Here is a 21648-nt window from a genome sequence, read left to right on the forward strand (position 1 = left end):
CAGAAAAAAGTTCAACCAAGGTCTGTAGGACTGATATCTCATTTTATAGACAAGGAAAATTAGGCATTAAAAAGTGAAGGTACTTATTCGAGGCCACACAGAGAGCACAGCATTATCATACATTGCCCAAGTTTTCAAAATCCTATCTTAAATCATTTTCTGAGAACTTACTATACGATCTTCTAGAATTTCATAGCAATTTTTGGATGATTTTGTTGATATAATTTGAACACAATAATTTGCCATTTTTATCTTTTTTAGCTCAATGAGTTTTGGCGAGTATATATATAGTCACGCAACCATGACTACAATCAAGATATATAACATTTTCATCTCAAAAACTTTCCACCTGCCCTCTGTAGGCAGTCCCCTCTCTAGCCTAATCCATGGCAATCGCTGATCTTCTCTGTGATCATAGTTTTGTCTTTTCTAGAACATCATATAAACGGAGTCAGACCCAATGTATTATTTTGTGTCTGGTTTCTTTCATTTTGCATAATGCTTCTGAGGTTTATACACATTAGGTAAATATCAGTGATTTGTTCTTTTTGTTTGCTCAATAGTATTTCATAGTATGGATATTTGACAATCTTTTTCTATTCACAAGTAAAAAGGTTTGAGTCATTTCCAGTTTGGGGTTGTTTTAAGCAAAGTTGCTACATATATACACAGCATGTCTTTGTTACATATTCGACTTTAACAGGCTTTTTAATTCTAATATCCATCCTAATGATATCTTATTGTGGTTTTAATTTACTTTTCTCCAACGATGTTGAGTGTTGTGTGCACAACTTAAATCCATATACCTTCTTTGATGAAGGTCCAAATGTTTGTCCATTTTCCTGGTGAATTGGCTTTCTTATTAGTATATTGTAAGAGTTCTTTATATATTTTAGTTAACAGTCCTTTATCAGTTTTGTGCTTTGTAAATTCTTTCTCCCAGCCATTGCTTTGACCTTTTCTTTCCTTAACAATACATTTTAAATATATCCCTTGACAACGTAATTTTTAATAAATGTTATTTTTCAAAACAGTTTTGGATTTAACTGAGAAGACAGTGCAGAGGATTCCCTGATAAGCCCTCAATTTCCCTTATCATTGACATCTTACATGATGTCAATCATTGATAATCATATTATCATTGACATTAGTATGATAGATTTTTAATAATTCATAGCCATTGTTTAAGTTTCTATCTAGCAGTTTCAACATCTAGCCATTCCTGGGTCTAGTTCTACTGAGTGCTTTTTCGTTTGGTAGGTCAATTTTTTTTCCTTTTTCATTTGAAGGTCTTGCAAATTTCTTTTATTAAATGCATAACATTGCATGTAAACGAACAGCCAAGACTGAGGGAAACTGAGTTTACTTCTAGAATGGGCATATCTCTTCTGCTGTCAAGCTATTTCTGTAAGTGGGTAAGTCAAAATAAAAGTAGTTGAGGTAGCTTTGTATTTGGTGGTTGCTATAGTAACCTTCAGTTCAGCAAAGCCCGTGAATTCCTCTAGCATTGAGTTCTAGCCACCTTGCATTTCCTGTGAAGCCTAGAGTAACAGGATTTTTCTTAGTGTTCCTCCTCCACACTTATATCATAGAGGGGGTCTCTCTCTGTGTCCAGGTCCTTCCCCCAGCTTTAGACTTGCTATTCCACACAAGTCTCATAGTGGAGGCAAAGGAGTTTTCTTTAAGCTCCTGCTATAGCCTCTGTGTTTGCTAGACCTTGTGTACCTAAGCTTTAGCAGGATGGCTTTCTCCATACTCCTACTTCTTTCAAGCATGATTGATAATCAAATTCTACCTAGTACTGTTGGTGGGTGTTGGGTTCAATCTTGCTGCTCTCCAGTTATGGCAGACCACTATGTAGTAGCAGTTCCGGCACAATGACTTCCCACCCCTCCCCTGGTGCAGATAGCATTTACTAGTGTCAGCGCCGGGGGGCAAGCGCAGGCTTTCTAGTCCTATCCCAATATATGCCCATCTTTGCCCGGATCCAGGTGTTTGGGCAGGTTTCTTGCCCTCCCTCTGTCTGTGACAGCCTCTGTGTCCTACGATAGACGTTCCGGGACACTAGGGGATTCTGTGCCCACCTCCCAAAGGTGGTTGATCATCATCTGCCAGCCTGTGCCACTGAGGGGCTCTCTCCGGCTTCCTGCTCCACTTCTCATGTTTCTAATGTTTCTCATGAGCATCTAACGGAGGCCTGTGGCAAAGAGCTGACAAGTGGATACAGGTCTTCTTTGTGTCTGGGGTTCCTGAAAAGTTGAAACGATCATGCCAGCCCATACTTAGCCCTTACAAATCCACAAAAATTTTAGTTGTTTTCTTCATAATTGCTTTAATGGTCGCTAACCCTCCCTCACTTGGATTCTGCCAAAGACAGAAGGCTCTGGGTCTTCCCTCCTCTAGATCATGTGGTTGCCTTTAGACCTCAGGTCTCTGCTGCGGTGAAAAAAGGCATGGTGTTGTAAGTTATTCATCTTTTTCTCGAAGTTAAAGAGCAATGCCTTCTCATGGCTTTCTATACCCTATGCTGAGAAGAGATTTATGGAGTTCAATATCGTGTAAAACAACGATCCCACAGGAATTACTGGTTCCACAGAGCATTACGGTATAACTAAATACTTTCTCATTATTTTGAAACTGCCCTTTCCTCTCTTCCCACACAATGAAGTCACTATTCAGGATGTGAATCTTTTGTTCACACTCAGATGATCTGAAAATATCCTAAACATATTTCCCTTGGAACACACAGGATGTTCATAGAAGTGGCATGGGCCTCAGTCTTATTGGAACTGTACAATATGGCACCTAATTCTTCAGAGCAGGCTCACTCCCCTTTTCCCAACAAAGGTCTAGGAGGGAATCTGTTTCCCCAGATTTGTATTTGCTAGTCACTGAATTTCAAGTATTTATTCTTAATTTTCATAGCAAAAGAAGACCATTCAAAGGGGATACTTATTACAAAGGGTTAAATAATCTTTTAAGCAAACAAATCAAGGCTTGAATGCCAAAAGAGTATCTTTAAAAGTACTTTTTGTTGGGAGACTGTGCTTCTTACTGCAGCAGAACCACATACATGATCAAGATATTAATGAACCATTTCCCCTTGGAAGTGTCCATTTCTAAGAAAAACAGCCTTATCACTTTGTAATCACATTTTTCTTTTCTTTTTTGTTTGACTGGTATGTGGCACTAAAAACAGAACTACATACTAACTAGCTGGCTCATTTACCAAAATGACTTTCAACTGTTTCCAAATCTTACCTCAAACACCGCATATGCCATTACGGATATTTAAAAATTACCGGAGGCTATGAAAGCAACTCCAATTAACATCTAGAAGGATTCTGAGTAAGAAAAGAATCATTTGATTAAATGGCTGCTTCCCAGGGGTGTCTGTGTGGCTCCGTTGGTTATGCGTCTAACTCTTGATTTCAGCTCAGGTCATGATCTCAACGGCTCCTGAGTTTGAGCCCCACATCAGGCACTACACTGACAGCCTGGAGCCTGCTTGGGGTTCTCTCTCTCCCTCCCTCTGCCCCTCTCCCATTCACACACGCTGTCTCTCCAAATAAAGAAAAAACATTTTTAAAAAGTCTGTAAATGTGTTAGAAAAATAAAATAAAGAAAAAGAAAATAAAGGGCTGGTTCCCATATTACTCTGCCCTCTATCTCAAAGAAGGAAAGCCTCTTAAGAAGTTATCATAAACTAAAACTGCAAGGTATGGATGTAGCAAAGACATTATTATGGTGACAGCTCCAGAAGGGCTGAACAAAAGAGAACCAATGTGTGTCTGCACTTTGTGATACACTTGGAATCATACACAGTTCATGCTTGCTAATCACTTTGCCATCCTACGACAAGAATACGGGACAAGACATCAGATCCTCAAGTTGAACAGGAACTTTTTTTTTTTCCCACCGAATTGGTGTGATTTAATTTACGTAGGATTCTTTTTCTATCTCTTTCTGTTGATGATTATTGGTAATAGGTGTTGAAAGAATGAAGGAATTCTCTTTGACTTAAATCAAATATAAATTATGGACTCATTCTACCATAACATCTTTGAAATCTACACTAATCAGTGTGCTATTATATTTTTTTAAATAACTGAAAATCTCAAGACATACCCACTCCCTACCCCACACCTGCTTTTCACCAACTGAAAAGCAGCTGCCAAATCCCAAAAGTGTGAGGCAGAACTGCCTGGTGACAATGGTCATGGGCTCTGGGGTCAGTACACCTGGTTTTCAAAGAAGATTTGCTAACTGGGTAACTTTGGACAAGCTATGTAAACCCTTTGAGCCTCTTTTCCCTCATCTATAAAACAGAGATGACAAAAACATTACCATGGACGGTTGTTATGAGGACTGAATGAAATAACATGGTAAAGCCCTCAACAAATAATAAATATTGACCATTATCAGATAGTTTATTATTCTGCATATTTCAAAAATGGTTTCCTTATGTTCTATCTGAAACAGTTCCCAAGGGCAAGAAGCTTATCCAAATTTGTGCGAGTCTGACTGAAAAAGGAACTCGAGGTAGGATGGGAAATTATATTTTAGCTTCCTAAACTCCATGGGGAGAAAAAGGGAGGAGGTTCAAGTAAGAAGAGAAGTCCCCTCCAGATGTGAAGAGTAAAGTCAAAATATCCGTAACTAATGGCCATATGGTTGGATTCAGAATAAATCTAATTTTCACAATTAATGAAATCAAAGCACAAGGAAAAGGTTTTCAGAATATGGGGTGAGTGCACTACCCTAGGGGCTCTTGCTTTTTCAATTTGCCTGCTTTCAAAAGAACCACATCACTCTCCCTCTTTCCCCACAAATCATGTTTGATATAATTTAGCATGTTCATCCCCAAATAGCAAGATTGGGGGTGACAAAGAATGTCATACTTCCTGTCAGAGAGTGGGATTCATATGGCTCAGGAGTTGAAGCATGTTACTGTCCCACTGCGTTAATAAGCGATCAGAAAAACATCAGAGGATTCAGTTCACCACCATTTTCAAGGTAAGGATATCAATATAAGGGGTCATATTAACAGAGATAAGTACACTGGCCCAAACTGCTGTGCCAAGACCTGGCAGTAAAAACTCTGATTTAAAATGACACCGCAATAAAACTCAAAGTTAATGCTGCCAACCTAGCTCCAACTCTCCACCACTGCTCAGTAATGAAGTACATCTCAAAGGACTGAAATTACTTTGCATACCCTCTGGCCCAACTCTAATCTCTAATGGATGCAACATGCCTATCTTGAATTTTCTCCTACTGTATAAACCTAATGAAGCCAGAGAGACAGCGGCTCTGGGTGATCTCAGATAGCAACTAATATACCATCTTTTCTTTAGATGACTTATGAACGGCAATGACCAGAGCACCAACGTTGGAAGCAATTAACAACTTATCAAATTATCAGTTTTTTCATTCACATTTAGGTAGAGCTACTTTTTACCTTAACAGGATACACCATAGGAAGCAAGTCTTCAGGTTTCGTGGCAGTTCTTTATGTAAAATATTTCTCTTCATAAAGATTATCTAGAGCTTTATTACTTTCTGGCCATGAAAATATTGCCCCTACTTCAAGTAGCACTACTTTTGTCAATCAAGAATTTCCCAGAGGAGCATTTCATAACACAGCAGTGTTCCATTCTGTGTTCATACATGGTTACTTTAAAGTGGCTATATCTTTATTGCCTGACTGATGGCCAGCTTGGGAAGCGCTGGGTGCATCCTTTTCGGCAAACCCAGCTGAACTGAGCACCTGATAGAGGTATTTTCGCCAGAAACATAACATTCCTGTACTCCATTGTTAATTCTTGCCTCAATGACCTTTTAAAAAAGTCATTCTATTTGACCTGTCAAGGAATGTTTAAATGTAAATCAAGGACTCATTACAATATTTCTTATTGCATCTTCCAATTGTACCTTTGTTACACATTGGGCTGTTTCTATGCAAAATCTAAGACTCAAATTGAAATGAACGCCACATCAATTTCCTTTGTGTTTTCAGTTTAACGCAGAATCTGTCAAGCAGCCATCATGCGTATTTTCCGCTAAAAGGCCTGAGGTGGGGGAGGGAGGCAGGAAAGGAGCAGGTGCTCTGTGAGGGTTGGGGGTGCAGGGGGTGGACAAGGAGGGGGATTCTTGGAAAATAGTAAAATCAACAGGGGTTAGGTTAAACCCCACTCCTTACCCTCCTCAGAGTTTCTGCCCTGTGGTTCAAACACAAAATGTCTGCACAAACCAGGAAACTAAGTAGTTACCCACAACTATGCAGTTGTTGCCTTTTGAGCCCCAGACTGCAGTGCTGGCCCCACGTCTCATGGCTGTGACTGCAACTTCCGCAAAGCCATCGGCACAAAGTCAACTGTAATAATGTCATGACAATAACTGTTGAAGGGGTTAGCAAACTGAAGTTAAATGTCAAACAGTATTCATGAAAGAAAAGATATGTAATGTAAAAGAATGTCATAACAAACTGGGAGTAAGAACATAATTCCTCCTCTCAAACTCAAGTTGCTGCAGAAGACATTGCTTCATTACTGACTTCATCTCAATGACGTAAGGATGGTTTAAGATTAGGAAATCTATTAACGCGGGGCGCCTGGGTGGCTTAGTCGGTTAAGCGTCCGACTTTCGCTTAGGTCATGATCTCGCGGTTCGTGGGTTCGAGCCCCGCGTCGGGCTCTGTGCTGACAGCCAGTTCAGAGCCTGGAGCCTGTTTCAGTCTGTGACTCCCTCTCTCTCTGACCCTCCCCTGCTCACGCTGTCTCTCTCTCTCTCCTAGAAATAAATAAAACATTTAAAAAAAAAAAAAAAAGGAAATCTATTAACACAACACTCCATCACAACAGTAAACCCAGTAAGAAAAGCACTGTTGATTCTTTTTAAATTGCTGAAAAGGTATTTCATAGAATTGAATATCCATTCCCAGTCAAAATTCCCACAAAATTAGAAAAATGAAACTAATTTTTAACATTATGAGGAGTATCTTATATTGACAGCCAATGGCAGAATAATAGCAAAATATTTGCAGCATTTCCATTAAAATTTGGAATAAGACAAGAACACAGAAATAAAAGCTAGAATTCCTATCAAGTACGTGATAAAACTATCATGTATGTATGATTACATATAACATTAGAGCTCTACCTTATCATATTTATACTTTATATCATGCACCAAAATAAATTTCAGATGGATGAAAGAGTAAAATGTAGAAATGAAATGAACAAACAAAAAGCATAATGGGAGATATAGGTAAATATGAACTTATTTTGGATTTGAGAAGGGATTTCTAATGATAAAAGTGATCACAAAAATATAATTTAACTATATGTATCCTCTATTAAAAATAAAAAGGAAAACCTAAAAAAGCAAATGATCAATTGAGCAAAATATTCTCAACGGTCATAGCAGGCAAAAGTATTATACATGTTGTGATTTAAAGAACTTTTTGAAAGTATGAAAAAAATACTTACCATTCAACAGCATGGTAATGATGTGAACTAACTATTCAAGATAAGGTCTTCACACAGAGAATAACTTCATAATCATAAGGTTAAGAAGTAGATTATATTACACTCATTTTATAGATGAGACAACTCAGGTTTAGAAAAATTAAATAACTTGTTCAAGAAAATGGTAAAAATAATTCAATTTCAATTCTCTCTGAGTTTGTACCTTCTATATTCCTCCAGTCTAAAAGAAAGTTGCTAAAATTATTGGTAAGGTAGGATATGTAAGAGTTTTAAATTTGGGCGCATACAGAAAAAACGAACAAACAAACATAAAATTCTAAAGTAAACCACCATTCTGGGAAAAGTCTCTATAAACCTATATGCAATAATGATTATTTTCCTTAATATATAAAGAGTTCTTGCAAAGCAACTGGGAGTAGTCTGAGACCACACACAAAAAAATAGGCAAGCACCGTGAACAGGCAATATGTAATTATAAATATTAAAAGCAATAAATACGAAATTAAGTAAACTGGTAATCTAAGAAATCTAATTCAAAGAATAATGAAATGCTATTTCTCAAACATGACATCTTCAAATTATAACAATCAATAATAACACAGATAAGGTTTCAACCCAATATGAAATTATTGTAAATTATGGTGTTAAACTAAGAGAGACTGTATCTTAGTATTAAAATCATTTTTCAAATGATATGTGAGATATAGGAACAGCCTGACCCTTTTCCATTAACAGTGTAATACAAAACTTGTGCACATGAACAAAACAAATATCCTTATATATAAATGACTTTTAAAGAAATACATCGTATCATTAGAAATTGCAATGGAGACTGTTTTAAATTTTGTCTCAATCTGCTTTAGTGTTCTCCAAATTTTCTCAGTTCAGTATGATTAATTTTCAATCAGAAATATTTTTCAAAATTTTATGATAAACATAAAGACTTATCCACTATCTATAAGCACACAAAGTCTACAAAGTCCTCTTAGAGCTTCCAAAACAATTGCATAAATATTATCTCATTTCATTCACACCACAACCCGGTGAGAGATGCCAGCACCACTTTACAGAAGAAATAGCTTCTCTTAAACTAAAATGATCGCATTGCTTCATGTCTCCCAGGCAGGGCAGAGGAAAGGGTTCACCTCACTTGTAAGCAATAAAAAGGTATCTAAAAACAAAATAAACCTTTTAATTATAAACATGCCCTACAGACAATTCTAAACAATGTTAGTGGTATAACACTTCTCCCTAAAAAAGTCTTTGGTCTAAATCGTAGCTGCTGCAATTACTTGCTGTTGAGTTTTAATGGTACGTGTATTCACTTCCAATTAGCGTCTTTTTATGACCTGTCCTTTAAATGAGCACCATGTTCTACATGACAGTTAACTCCAAGGACTCCCGGTGATAAAATAGGCACCAGCCCACAGACCTGGTTCACAAGAGTCCTTTTCTAGAATAAGTTTCTATAAGTTGTCACATGTCTCTTATGCTACTACTATATACTCCTAAATTAAACAGAAGATTTGAAATGAACAATGATAGAACCACGATTTATAAAAACAAAGAAACAAAACTTGAATTGTTTCAATTCTTTCTTTCTTATGTAACTGCTTGGACTTTTTGTGTTGAAAATTCAAAACAGTGAGACAGCACAAATTGCAAAGCATAATACTTTAGTTTGGTTAGGTGCAAATTTTATTTCATAGTTAAGATATGTTTGCTATGTTTGAATACTTTATTTTTTTAAATTTATTTAAACTCACAGGCTGTGAGATCAGTACCTGAGTCAAAATCAAGAGTTGGATGCTAAACTGACTGAGCCACCCAGGCATCCCAAGTTTGAGTACATTAAAATTAAAATGTATTCCTTATTTTAACTGTTAATTGCTTTAAAACTAAAAAAATCAAGAAAATCCTTACTGTATACTGTCCCATGACTATTACTTAAGATAATTTCGTCAAACAGAAGTTGGGTGTTAAAAATTATACACCTGGGTGTCAAATATAGTAGACACACCTCTAGTCTTCTTATAAAGTTATGATAGATTCTAGGGAAAACATCTTAAAGTTTGGAGCAGCTGTTCCTTATGATTTGGGTAAACAAAACATACCTACCAATTCTTTTCCTTACATTTTGCACATGTTCCACACGAAATAGGTCCTATTCTGTTTGTATTTATAACCTTATGGAAACCTAACAGTGAGGTTTTTAGAGCTCATCAGACCATTTATTTCAATTAGAAGCAGTAATGAAATCTCTTTAAACTATTAGATGTCACTTAATCTCTATGTAAGACAGATTGTATCCTTAATGTCTTTTGGCATTATCTACAGTTATTTACCTTTAATAGTTTTTATATTGACTACAAACGAGAATTCCCTTCCCTCCCAGGCCTCTCAAGCCCAAATCAGCAGTTGATCTGAAATAACATTTTTTCAGAAAACTTAGAATATAGCTCTTAAAAACCTACCAACTCAAACTTGGGTGGTAGCAATAACACGGCAAAGTCTCCATGCCATTTCCAGCTCTACACAGGCTGTGACGTTGAGAGGCCGTGACCATCCTGGCTCCTGGTGAACTTTCCCTCGCTGTGGGCACTGTTTTTCCAAATATCTCGGGACACTCTTGTGTGTTTTGAGGACCAGCCCTGGTCAAGCCCATGGAATCTGACTCACCTTTAAGAAAATTCATTTCAGGACATAACTTTCAGTGAACTGAGATCGGAGCAATTACATAATCTAAAAAGAACTGCATTTGTATCAAAACCTACTGCCTCTTTCCTATTTGTCACAGTAAACCTCAGACAACTACCTAAGAGCAGAGAAGGTTCACAAAGGCGTTCTTAACATTTGTCCCTGCCCTTAGCGTATTTCTTTTTTTTCTTTTTTCTTCTTTTTTTTTTTTTTGGTAACAGTTCCACTAATTACAACTTTAGAAAATGCAAATTTTTTAATATAGTTTATTATCGACTTGGTTTCCATATAAATGAGAGGGAAAAATATGAACTCTGACTCCCCGTAAGCCTGGAGAAAGCTGCCATAGAGCAGAGCTTTCTAAGAACAACAGGATGAGGAAAGGAAACACGATACAAACCGCAGGAGGCTAACCCAAACTCCAGTCAGCCCATCGAGTGCTGCAGTTTACTAATATCTACATATAGTTACTAAATTCCTCCCCTTTAGGGCCGCAAGCACCTTTGTACTAATTGTCTATTGTACTAACTGTGCACTAATTGTGCCTTGCTCTTTGCAAAAACACAGGGAATGGACGTTTGTGTTTTACAAAGGAGTGTCCATCCTTAGGACAGGGTTACACAGTAAGAGCATATTTTTAAGGATTCAAAAGTAGGAAAAGGATTACATCACAAAATTTAAAGCCACTTTACAAGTCATACCAAGAAGAAAAATACTCAATTAGTTGTCAGATTCTGTCTTCTATTTCTTATTTGTATTGAATGTCATTACTCATAACTGTCAGACTTGATTCTAAATCACTTTGGGTGTTTACCCTAAACCAGATCTACCTTAGAAGAATGAAGGCTTGCCACTACTGAATATGTTCTAAAGAGTGTCTGCACGCACCAGAGCTTCAGAAATGCTTTGAGTAATGGAAATGCTGTGATCTCTCAAGCGACTATTTTGAATATCACAACCTACTTTTTAATATCTAACTTCTGAAATGTTTACATTTTTACTTTTTTAATGCTTATTTACTGTGTGGGTTGAGCGTACACCAAGAGAGGCAGAGAGAACCCCAGGCAGGCTCCGTGCGGTCAGCACAGAGCTCAACGTGGGTCTCGATCTCATGACCTATGAGATCATGACCTGAGCCAATATCAAGAGTCGAACACTGAACTAACAGAGCCACCCAGGCGCCCCTGAAATGTTTATATTTAAAAGTTTTTTTTCATTATTGTACCCTCAGGCAAGAATATTGAATAACTTGCAATAATAATCCACCACTAATTACCCAACACCCCTATCATCAGGAGGGAGACCTGAGCCAGTGGACTTTCCTGTATGAAGCCAACAGAAGACCACCATGATGGAGGCTCTAGTACCTGAGCAAGATGAGGTATGTATGGCAGAACTGGAACTATCATAGGTGAGCACTTACTCCGAACGAGGTTAGGCATCTGGAAAGTGCTATTTTCCCAAAGCCCAGAAAACCCACCAAGCAAGGTTGGCAGTACCCCTTCAGTGACCCACCCCCAGGGGCCATGTCGCGTCTCCAGCGCCTCTGTCATAATTTAGTTCATGGGGTTCTTGATCACCCATCCCTTCCACTGCTCCTTTACACCAATGACGTTATGCTGCCGGGACCTACCTAACAAGAAGTAGCAACTACGCTAGACTTCGTGGTAAGAAGTTTGCATGTCAGAAGGTGAGAAATCTGACACACATTGACGACCTTCTGTGAAATGTTCAGGGGTCCTGTGGTGTGGGCCATCTTGAGATATCCTTTTTTTTTTTTTTAAGAATTTTTTAAATTATAAGTTTATGTATTTATTTTGAGAGAGAGAGAGAGAGGGCAAGCAGGGGAGGGGCAGAGAGAGAGGAAGACACAGACTCCGAAGCAGGCACGAATGCACGCCAGCCCAGGGTGGGTGCTTGGCTCCTCTCCGCCCACAGCGCGCTGGCCTTCAGGACAGATTTGGAGCGTGGGAAGAGCAAGTGACTGCTTAGCAGGTGACAGGCGGGCAGCCCACATGCCCACAAATACCTGATATCTCAGGACGACTGACTTACCCCGTCCATGGCGGCCAGCCCGCTGGCAGAGTCTGGACTGCACACCTCCAAGGATGGGGCACCTTCTTAAATATGCATGCTGGTCCTGACCCTGCTTCGCAGGCCGGCTTTTTATACATTTTGCTTAATTGTTTTTCATGTTTATTTATTTTTGAGAGACAGACAGACAGAATGACAAAGCAAGAACAGGCGAAAGGTAGAGACACAGAATCTGGAGCAGGCTCCAGGTTCCGAGCTGTCAGCACAGTGCCTAAGGCCATACTCGAACCCACTGATGGAGAGATCATGACCTGAGCCAAAGTCGGTGCTCAACGGACTGAGCCACTTGGGCGCCCCAGAGTTCTGCTCCTTCAATGACCTGCCCACCCAGCCGTTTTAATTCCCAGTTATTCCTTGATAATACATAATGAATAAAACATACCTTGATTTTACATTTCATCACTGATAACCTGCATTCAAGTTTTGACCAGATTTGATCTTTTATTTAACGTTTGAAACAAACCTAGGCGCAAAGTTCACCAACTCTCGGCATTCGTAGAAACAACGATGAAATGTTTGTTTGTTTGTTTGTTTAAAAAGGCAGACTGCTGCATGCAGAGCCTCACTGGATGCATCTGGAATCTTGGAAGATTGACTGCCTGCCCTATGTTCTCGTATAAATGGACCTCGAGAGCTTGTTTAGAGGTTCTAGGAGTGGAGCACGGCTACTCATATACCCTTGACCCAGGAACAGTCCTCCCCTATCTGGAAAGGTCATCCTCTTAGACTCAACATGCAGCTCCGGGAGGAACACACATCGAGAAGCGAGGGAGCAAAGGGAACACCAGCCAAGCCAGCCAGATCAGCCGAGCCAACCCTGGCGATCAGTAGGGTGACAGATGTCACAGACAGATCGCCTTCATGTCCGACATTCAACTTTTATATGGTGTCATCACTGCACGTCAGACACGGGGCTAGGCCTCCAACCTACACATCCGTTAATCGTAAGCAGGAGCCATGTCTTTCTGGTTCACAACAAAAATCCTAGGGCCTGGCTGTTGGAGGAAGGTCATCGAGAGAAGGTGACCACCAGTTGACTGAAGAGCTGGATGCCAGCAATCGGAGGCCCCTCATGCTCACCCCTGTCTTTGGAATGAATATCATTGGTATGTTCCCATACCAGGAGCCACTTCAAGAACACAGCCTTTAGAGAGTAACATGCTGTGGAGACCATCTAGATGATATATATGACTACACCCCATTAAGACGTCTATACAAACTTTGAAGATGCTGGTAGGCAGGTTGCAGAGAGCTACTCACTGCACAGCACCCCAGACAAGTCTACCTGTCAGCTCCCTTGCTTATATCAAATCTGCCGTCTACCAACTGGACTGGGCACTTCTCTCTCTGGTCTCTCTCTGCACTCTGTTTACAGGGGCCAGTTTCAACTTTCACCTGCGGAACTCTGAAGGGTATGCTGGTTAAGCAGATGGATGGTCAGCTGGATGGATGGACAGCTGGCTGGTAGGCTAAGAGTCCGTGTGTGCAGAAACTCTCCAGAAAGTGAGCTATAAAGAGCATGGCCCCTTCTTCCTACCATTTTCCAATCAGTGACTAACAACACAAAAGCCTAGAAGGATCTTCATTTGCCTAGGCTGCAGATACCTGAGGACATTGATTTGAGTTGGGAAAACTGAACTTTCCCAGCTTCCAGTTTGTCCCTGATAATTTCGTGAAGGTGGAGGAATTCTTCAGGAAGAGTATTTGTTGTTATTTCAGCTCTGCCAGGACCCAAGGCAAAACTCTAATGTTATCTTCACCAACTTCTGTGTTTTTTAAATATTTCTTCCGTATCCTGGTCCTGGCCCAGACACAGAAGCCCTCAGGCCACCTGTCCCCACGCTCCTTCCTCCCAGGCCACCTCTCCCAAACATCCAGTGACAGGCCTATTATCATGGGAGTCTTGTTACATGATTAAATTCACACTGAGGTGTGAATGAAGCCTAACACTCTTACAATGTTATTTAATAAGGTTATACTAACTCACGGGTTTTCTTTTTTAAGTTTATTTATTTATTTGGGGGGGGGGAGCACACAAGCAGGGGAGGGGCATGGAGAGAACCCCAAGTAGGCTCCACACTGTCAGTGCACAGCTCAATGCAGGGCTCCAGCCCACAGACTGGGAGATCACGACCTGAGCTAAAACTAAGAGTAGAATGCGTAACCTACTGAGCCACCCAGGCACCGCTAACTCACAGCCTGAACCAGTAAGGAGATATTTTTCAAATGAAAAAGTCGAGAAGCCTACCCCATCTGCTATCTATCCTAGGGCCTGCTTTCTGCTTTTCCAAGTCTTCTGGGACACAGAATACCTTTAGGGCCCCATAGCGTTCTCCCCACCACACCACAGTCCAGAGCACTGCCAGACTCCACAGGACTTGATAACACTACGCACAGCCTGCAATTTGTATCACCTACCTCTGCAAGACAAAGGTGCCTTCCATACGTGTGTGGATCATAACACCCAATACTTGTGTATGACCACAACCTTCTCCATAAACCTCTAATCCCTCCACCTCCCCCCCCCCACTAGCATCAGATGGTCAGAGAAATGAGGGTTTCTCAATGTCACTCCCATAATGTTCCCAGACTCCTTGCCCATCCTTCCTGTGCTCTCTCCTACTATGGAGGAGGAACTCCTACTAGAAGCAAATCCACCTTTTCCTTCCAATGCTTTGGGCCCAATTCCCTCCCACCCCCTCCAAGACTTTGACCTCTTAGGTGTCTCCCTTTCTCTGGCTCTCTACCACCAACACGTAGACATGTTCAAGTTCTTTAAAAAAAAATAAACAAACAACAAACAACAACAACAACAAAAATTCGCAATCCCATAAAACTCTTCCCATGACGGAGTCTACCTTCTTCCCTAACAGTAGCCTTAGTTTTATCTTCTCTGCCAAACTTCATCATGTCCGTGGTACATCGAGGCAACGGAATATGGTTCAGCACTAAAGAGAAAGGAGTTGTCAAGCCATGAGGAGACATGGAGGTGCCCTAAACACACATTACAAAAGAATCTAATCTGAAAGAACTACATTCTGTATGCTTTCAACCATGGAATGTTCTAGAAAAGACAAAACTAAGGAAACAGTAAAAAGACCAGGGTTGCCAAGGGTTTTAGGGAGAATGAATAGTTGGAACTCAACAGGATTTTTAAGGTAGTGAAAACAGTCTGTATGTTTATACCTGAAGGCAACATCTTTCTCCCCAAACTTGCTCTGCTCTCAGGTCCTCTACCTCGTCAGGGAACAGCATCGTAATACTGAACACGAAATCTGCATGTCTTCCCAACCTCTCCCCTCTCGTCCCTGTCAGCGGAACAGTCACCATGTTCTGTCTATTCCACCTCACGATTACCTCCACTGCTCCTCCCCCATAGTCACTACCGAGTCCAGGCCACCGGCAAATCTCTCCTGACCTTACAACAAACTAAATTGTTTGCCCTGCCTCTGGGCAGGATCCATCAATAGTTCCCCTCTTAAGAGACTCTAAACTCCTAAATATGAGTTCAAGGCCATCCAGGACCAGCCACTGACTGTCTCTCCATATCTTGCCATTTCCTCCAAGCATTCTGAGCTCCAGCCAGACTGAACTCCCTTAAGTTCCTATTGCCAGGCTACACATTCAACTCTCTCCCTTTCTGGCCTTTGCACATACTGTTCACTGTTCTCTCTCCTCTAGAATACTCTTCCCTTAGGATCCTTGCTTATATCAAACCTTCAGGCCAAACCTTCCCAAACTTCAGTTCTCTGACCAAATGCCAGTTCTGGAAAGCCTGCCCAGACCCACCTCCCTGCAAATGAAGTTGGACGCAACTGTCCATGGCATCATGTGCTACCCACTAAAGCAATCATGCCTTTAGCATTACTGTTCCATTTTATGTCTTCCCTGCTAGACCATGCTCCTCGAGGGGAGGCTTCTGCATCCTGCCAAGCACAGGGACCTGGAGCCTAGAAGCCTGGCACAGGGAAGCTCAGTGAAGCACTGAGATAATATGTATAAAGCTTGACCTAATCCCTTCCCTGTGAAAACATAACGCCATTCCACTACGGCAGAAATCACAGCAGTCACAGAAGCTAAGTACGGGACAGAAAAGGGACTCATTCGGTGCTTTTGGATTTCAAGCAGTGTTCGTTCTTTCCAAGCTCCTGGTTTTCCAAAGCTGCAGACTTGCTTTGGGAAACAAAGGGGAACTTACTTTGAACTTACATTTTAATTACTTTCTTTGGAAAACCAAAGGGAAACTTACTTTGAACTTATATTTTAATTACAGCCTTTGGAAAACAAAGAGGAACTTAGCTTTTTACTTAACATTTTAACTCACCAAAGAGGGGAAAGTGGCAACAGTTGGTAAGATGAACTAGACACTGCAGCACAGCACCCCCAACATTAACTGTTCCTGAGGCGAATCCTCCAATCCTAACTTCCTCTCGGGTGATTCCTGGGAGAACTCCTCAATTTACTTTCCTCTCTAAAGATTTGCAGTTCCTGCCTTGCATGGTATGACCCACAATCAAGCCACCTAATATTCTTACCAAAATGCCAGAAAATAATCACAGGGATCAATGATGCAGATGACTATAAAGAAAACCTAAGGCGCACCTAAGAAAATCCCAAATGCATGTAATGAACACCTACACGTTCTGACCATGACCAAGTCAAGGAACCAGGAGATACTGTAATGTGGATCACATTTTGAAGAAAAACTTCTAGCGCTATCTGCACAGAAACAAGCTATGCCAGAAAACAATTCTTAAGTACTTTAAAACTCAAGAAACTTAGAGACAATGCACACATAAGTGATACATTCAGAACCACCAACATCACGTGGCATTGCTCACTTGTTTTTTTTTTAATGTTTTTTTTTTCTAGGAGAGAGAGAGAGAGACAGCGTGAGCAGGGGAGGGTCAGAGAGAGAGGGAGTCACAGACTGAAACAGGCTCCAGGCTCTGAGCTGGCAGTCAGCACAGAGCCCGACGCAGGGCTCGAACCCACGAACCGCGAGATCATGACCTAAGTGAAAGTCGGATGCTCAACCGACTTAAGCCACCCAGGTGCCCCGGCATTGCTCACTTGTATGCTCAATGCAATGTTCAACACGTTTTAGTTCCTATTGGGTGTTTTTCTTATAACAAGTATATAAAAACACAGTAATAGAACTTGTTTTATAATTCAGTTTGTCATCTCTATTTTTTTGGTCCCCGGTTGGAGCATCAGTGAAGGTGCAAAAACACTTCTACCCCATTTTATTCTTCCATCAGTTTAAGAACCAGAATTAAGTATGTATGGAAAGTGAATGGGGTGTATCTTTATTATCAAGCATTGTTATAGGATTTATATAGAAGTTGAGTGAAATCATCATTTACATGGAAAGCAAACAGTATTATAACACAAGGTGAACTTTTCTTCTGTAAATCACACTTGCTCAAAGGCACTACAATATTTACACAATGATCTAGGCAGGAGGGTTCAGTCCGAAGCCTGCAGCCAGACATTTCATCTCCATGGAATTCTCAACCACTTCTAAGTGGAACAAGAATCCTTCTCAGCTTCTAAGTTTGATATCGATGCCTGTATTTTTAAGTATCAGAACCAAATGTGATACTTCCCGCACATCCCTCTACTCTCCAGCCCACGCGCTCTGCCCTCTCACCTGTACACGGCTCTGTTCCTGAAGAATAAGCTAGTGCTAGTGACACACCTTACTCTCTGTAGCCCTTTCTAGCCAGGCCTTGACCTGTGTCCTCACCATGTGCCCACCTGCTCATATATTCTCGGCCCATACCCACTTCACTTCCTGGGATGTAAATCACAAGGGTCTGACCACCTTTAACTCCTTTGATCTGTCTCCAGGAATCAACCTTTATACTAATGGTCCCGTCCCTCTACCCACATCAGACAGAACTAACTCTACCTGCCTGGGAAAAGTGTGCTTTCTTCTCTATTCCCCTGTTTGAGGCATACATGGGTTACATAGGTAACAACACAGAATGGGTAAGTGGAATATAGGTTTAATTTGAGGCAAACTGTCCTTCAGACTTGTCCTCTCAATATTTTTCTAAAATGAATTAATACTCTCAAGCAAGTTATCCAAATTGCGTTTCTTGCAAGATCACATATGGATAATATTAACCCTTTATTCCCATGTACCCTATCCACTTTTCACCAAGTCTTTCCTTGCCCTTCCCGAAAGCTGGACATTATGACCTTGACTTAAGAACATAAAGCAATGCAAGTGACCGAGATGAACATAAAACACGTAGATAATCCATGTTCCCCGTTAGGGTGCTGTGTTTACAGCTGTTCCCTGACCGCCACCTGCAGCTTCTTCGCCACCATTTCCCCCTGAGCTTCTCTATATGATTTCCAGCTGGAGTGCTCCCTTTCCTGGGTAAATCCAATCACGTGTGAGGACCACCTGTGCTGTCTACTCCTCCTTTCAAGGCAAAGACCCTCTACTTAGATGGCTCCAGAAACCTAAACGGAACAGACTCAGCTGGAGGGAGAGCTCTTGCGTGAAAATAAGACTTTCTGTTAATTATTCAACTCCTAAGTCCGTATTTCAGCCTTCCTCACAGAGCACTTTTCGTAACTTCCCAGTTCCTTACACCCCTGGGTGTGTGTGTGGGGGGGGTGGGGGGTGGGAATTCCTCACTGGCCACTGAAAATCTCACTTCCTTGGACCGTGCTCTCCCCTCCCAAATGCAAGTCCACTCAAGACTTTCTAGAACTCACAGGGGTTCTAAACCAAACTGGTGACCTGGCACAGACCAGAGCAGCAAGCCTCCCTGGCCCCGTTATCTTCAATGTCTTTAGCACCAATTACCTCCCTGAACCTCAGCGGAAAGAACTCATCCCAAGTAGACGGACATTTGTTCTACTTTCCCCCCAGAATGTCCATGTCAGTGGTTCCCTTTACAGACGCGCAGCAGTGCTGGGATTTGACTTCATGGACTTGGGAAGAACAGGGCTTGATTCCCCACTCCTTAAAGAGTTCGTCAATTTCCCTTTGGACATGTCTCCAAAAGGGAAGGATAAGAAGGAGAAGGAGGGTGGACACCAATGTAGGTATGAACCACTCTTCTGGTACCTGTCAGACTTAACCACTACCACAGAAGGGATCTGGAATTGCCCTTTGCTCCTGGAGAAGCGCCGCTCATGCGGCCCCGGACAGGTGAGCATCAGACTCTAAGCAGAGACCTGGTCCTAGTTTAGAAGTGACACCTGGGTGCGGGATCGTGCCTTACCATCCGCTGGCGATACCAGGAAGGAAGGACTAAAGAGCGAATACAGAAAGGACAGAGGAGAGCATCCCAAATACCCCAAGCGTCCTTGCCTCCCCGTCGTCACCTGGAATGGGCTGCAGCGACTGGGCCGTGTCCCCTCCCGCCGCGCGCCCCGGCGGCGCCTCCTTACCTTGCGGGAGTACGGAGGCTTGCTCAGGTGAATGCCGTCGCGGACGAGCTTATCCCTGATCATGATCTTGAGCTTCAGTTTGGGGTAGCTCACCAGCTCCCTGCTGCGGGGGGCGGCCGAGGCCGGGCCGCCACACGGCTCCCCCCGGCGGCCGGAGGGCACGGGCACCGCGGGCGGCACGGGCGGCGGCTGCGGCTCCAGAGTGAAGTAGAGGCCGGCGGCGGCGGCATCCTGCTCCCGCAGCCGGCGCACGGCCTCCAGGATGCGGCGGCGGTGCGCGGGAGCCAGCACCCCGATGGCGTCCAGGTCCGGGTCCCCGATCTGTTTGCACACCTCCAGGTCATCGTAGCCGTTATCTACGAAGGACTCGGCGTACTGCGGGAGCTGCAGCGCTTTCAGCCACTCGTAAACTATGTTGGTGCACATGGCGAGACTGGAACCCCGCCGGCAAGCCCCGTCCCGGCGCCCGAGCCGCACGGGCGGCACCAGTTCTTGGAACTTTTAATCCTCTCCTCCAAGGGGAAAGAGGAATCGCTGCGAAGTTTTCCGTATAAAGGAAAGGAGAGGGCCGGAGCCAGAGAGCCACCAGAAGAATCCCGAGGAGGGAGAAGCGTAAAAGGGGCAAAGTGAATTCCCCAAGCAGCCCGGAGCTCGCAGGCACTGGCGGCTGGGCGAGCCGCTCCGCGCCGCCCCTGGATGCGCCGCCGCCGCCGCCGCGGGGAGGGGCGCGCGGCGGGCGCGGGAGGGGGCGGAGGCGGGCGGGGCCGGCACAGCCCTCGGACTCGCGCGGGGTCAGCGGCGCGCGGAGCCGCCCCGGAGTTTGCTCCGCCGGGACCGGCCGGGAGCCGCGCGCCGCATCTCGCCTTCCGGCGGCCGGTGGCGGCGTCTGAACGCGCGCCCCGCGCTGGGGAGGCGGCTCCTCCGCGCGGACCCGCGGCCGCCCTGGAGCGCCTGGTCTTCGCGAGTGCGAGTCACTGTCGTCCTCCCGGCGCGCAGAGGGTGGCTTCTAAGCTGCCCGGCTCCCGCGGCCGCCTTGGGTCGCTCGGTGCGTTTCTTTTTAATCCGATTTCTCTGGCTCGTGGAAATCTCTGCGCTCACTTCTTCTCGAGGCTCCCCGACTTCAGCCGGCGCGCCCGCGGGCAGCCCAAGGGCACGTTCGGCTGCTTGACCCGGCCGGGCGAGGCCGTGCGGCCAAGCTGCGCCCCTCCTTGCCCAGTCCAAGTGACAGCCCCTTCCTCGGAGCCGGCGCGCAGGCCGGAGCCCGGCGGTCTGGCTTCCTCCGGGGACGCCCGCCCAGAGCCCCGCGCGATGGCACTTTAGCCCGGCGGGTGGGTGCGATGAGGGGCCGCCGAGTCCAGCCTGCGCTGCGCGCCGCCCCTCCTTGCTGCAGCTGGGCGCGCCGGGCGGCGGAAGAAGCTGGTGCTTCTGCCTGGCCTTCGCCTCCTGAGCCCCGGAGTCTGCGAAAGTTTGGGATGAGTCGTACGTTTCCCCCGGGCCAGCGCGTTCCACCCGGCCCCCCACGCTGCTTTCTGCCGGGTGCTTTCACCCGCGTCTCCACTGTGCTTTCACTCCGGTCCGCCCACCGCGCATTCTGCCCTAACTCCCCGGGTGGCTCTGTCCCCAGGGACACTTGCAAGCAAACTGTCCTGGAGCCTGGGGGGCAGACCTCCCTCCTCCCGCCCGCCCGGGGTCGGGGTCGCGGGGTCGCTGACACACCGCGACCCAGCCCGCTTTACGCAAGACGCGCGCCTAGACTTTCTCTCTGGGGAAGAGAATCGGTCGAGTTGCCCACTTTTGCCCGATGCCTGGGAAACGCCTGGGAGTGGGGACCCGAGCGGCACGGGGAACAGAGGCAGTGCCTCGCCTAAATTCCCTGAATTTTCTGACCTCTTCTTGGGGCTAAGAGAATGTTGGTCGAGGTACTCGCTGGGGGAAGGTTCACGGTCTCCTC

At 43.8% G+C, this 21648-nt stretch overlaps 1 protein-coding gene across 1 annotated transcript in view; it reads right to left on the reverse strand.

Moving 5' to 3' along the window:
• SAMD5 (sterile alpha motif domain containing 5) overlaps positions 1-20390 on the reverse strand; it is a 56912-nt gene extending 36522 nt beyond the window's left edge. The window contains exon 1 of the mRNA XM_039230918.1: positions 19698-20390. Within this exon, the coding sequence (XP_039086849.1) occupies positions 19698-20123 (426 nt within the window). The 5' untranslated portion in view covers positions 20124-20390. The remainder of the gene's footprint in view (positions 1-19697) is intronic.
• Between the last annotated feature and the right edge of the window lie 1258 nt (positions 20391-21648).

Source organism: Hyaena hyaena, unplaced genomic scaffold (genome assembly GCF_003009895.1).
Source record: "Hyaena hyaena isolate Hyena2069 unplaced genomic scaffold, ASM300989v1 scaffold_52, whole genome shotgun sequence".
Classification (NCBI taxonomy): Eukaryota; Metazoa; Chordata; class Mammalia; order Carnivora; family Hyaenidae; genus Hyaena; species Hyaena hyaena.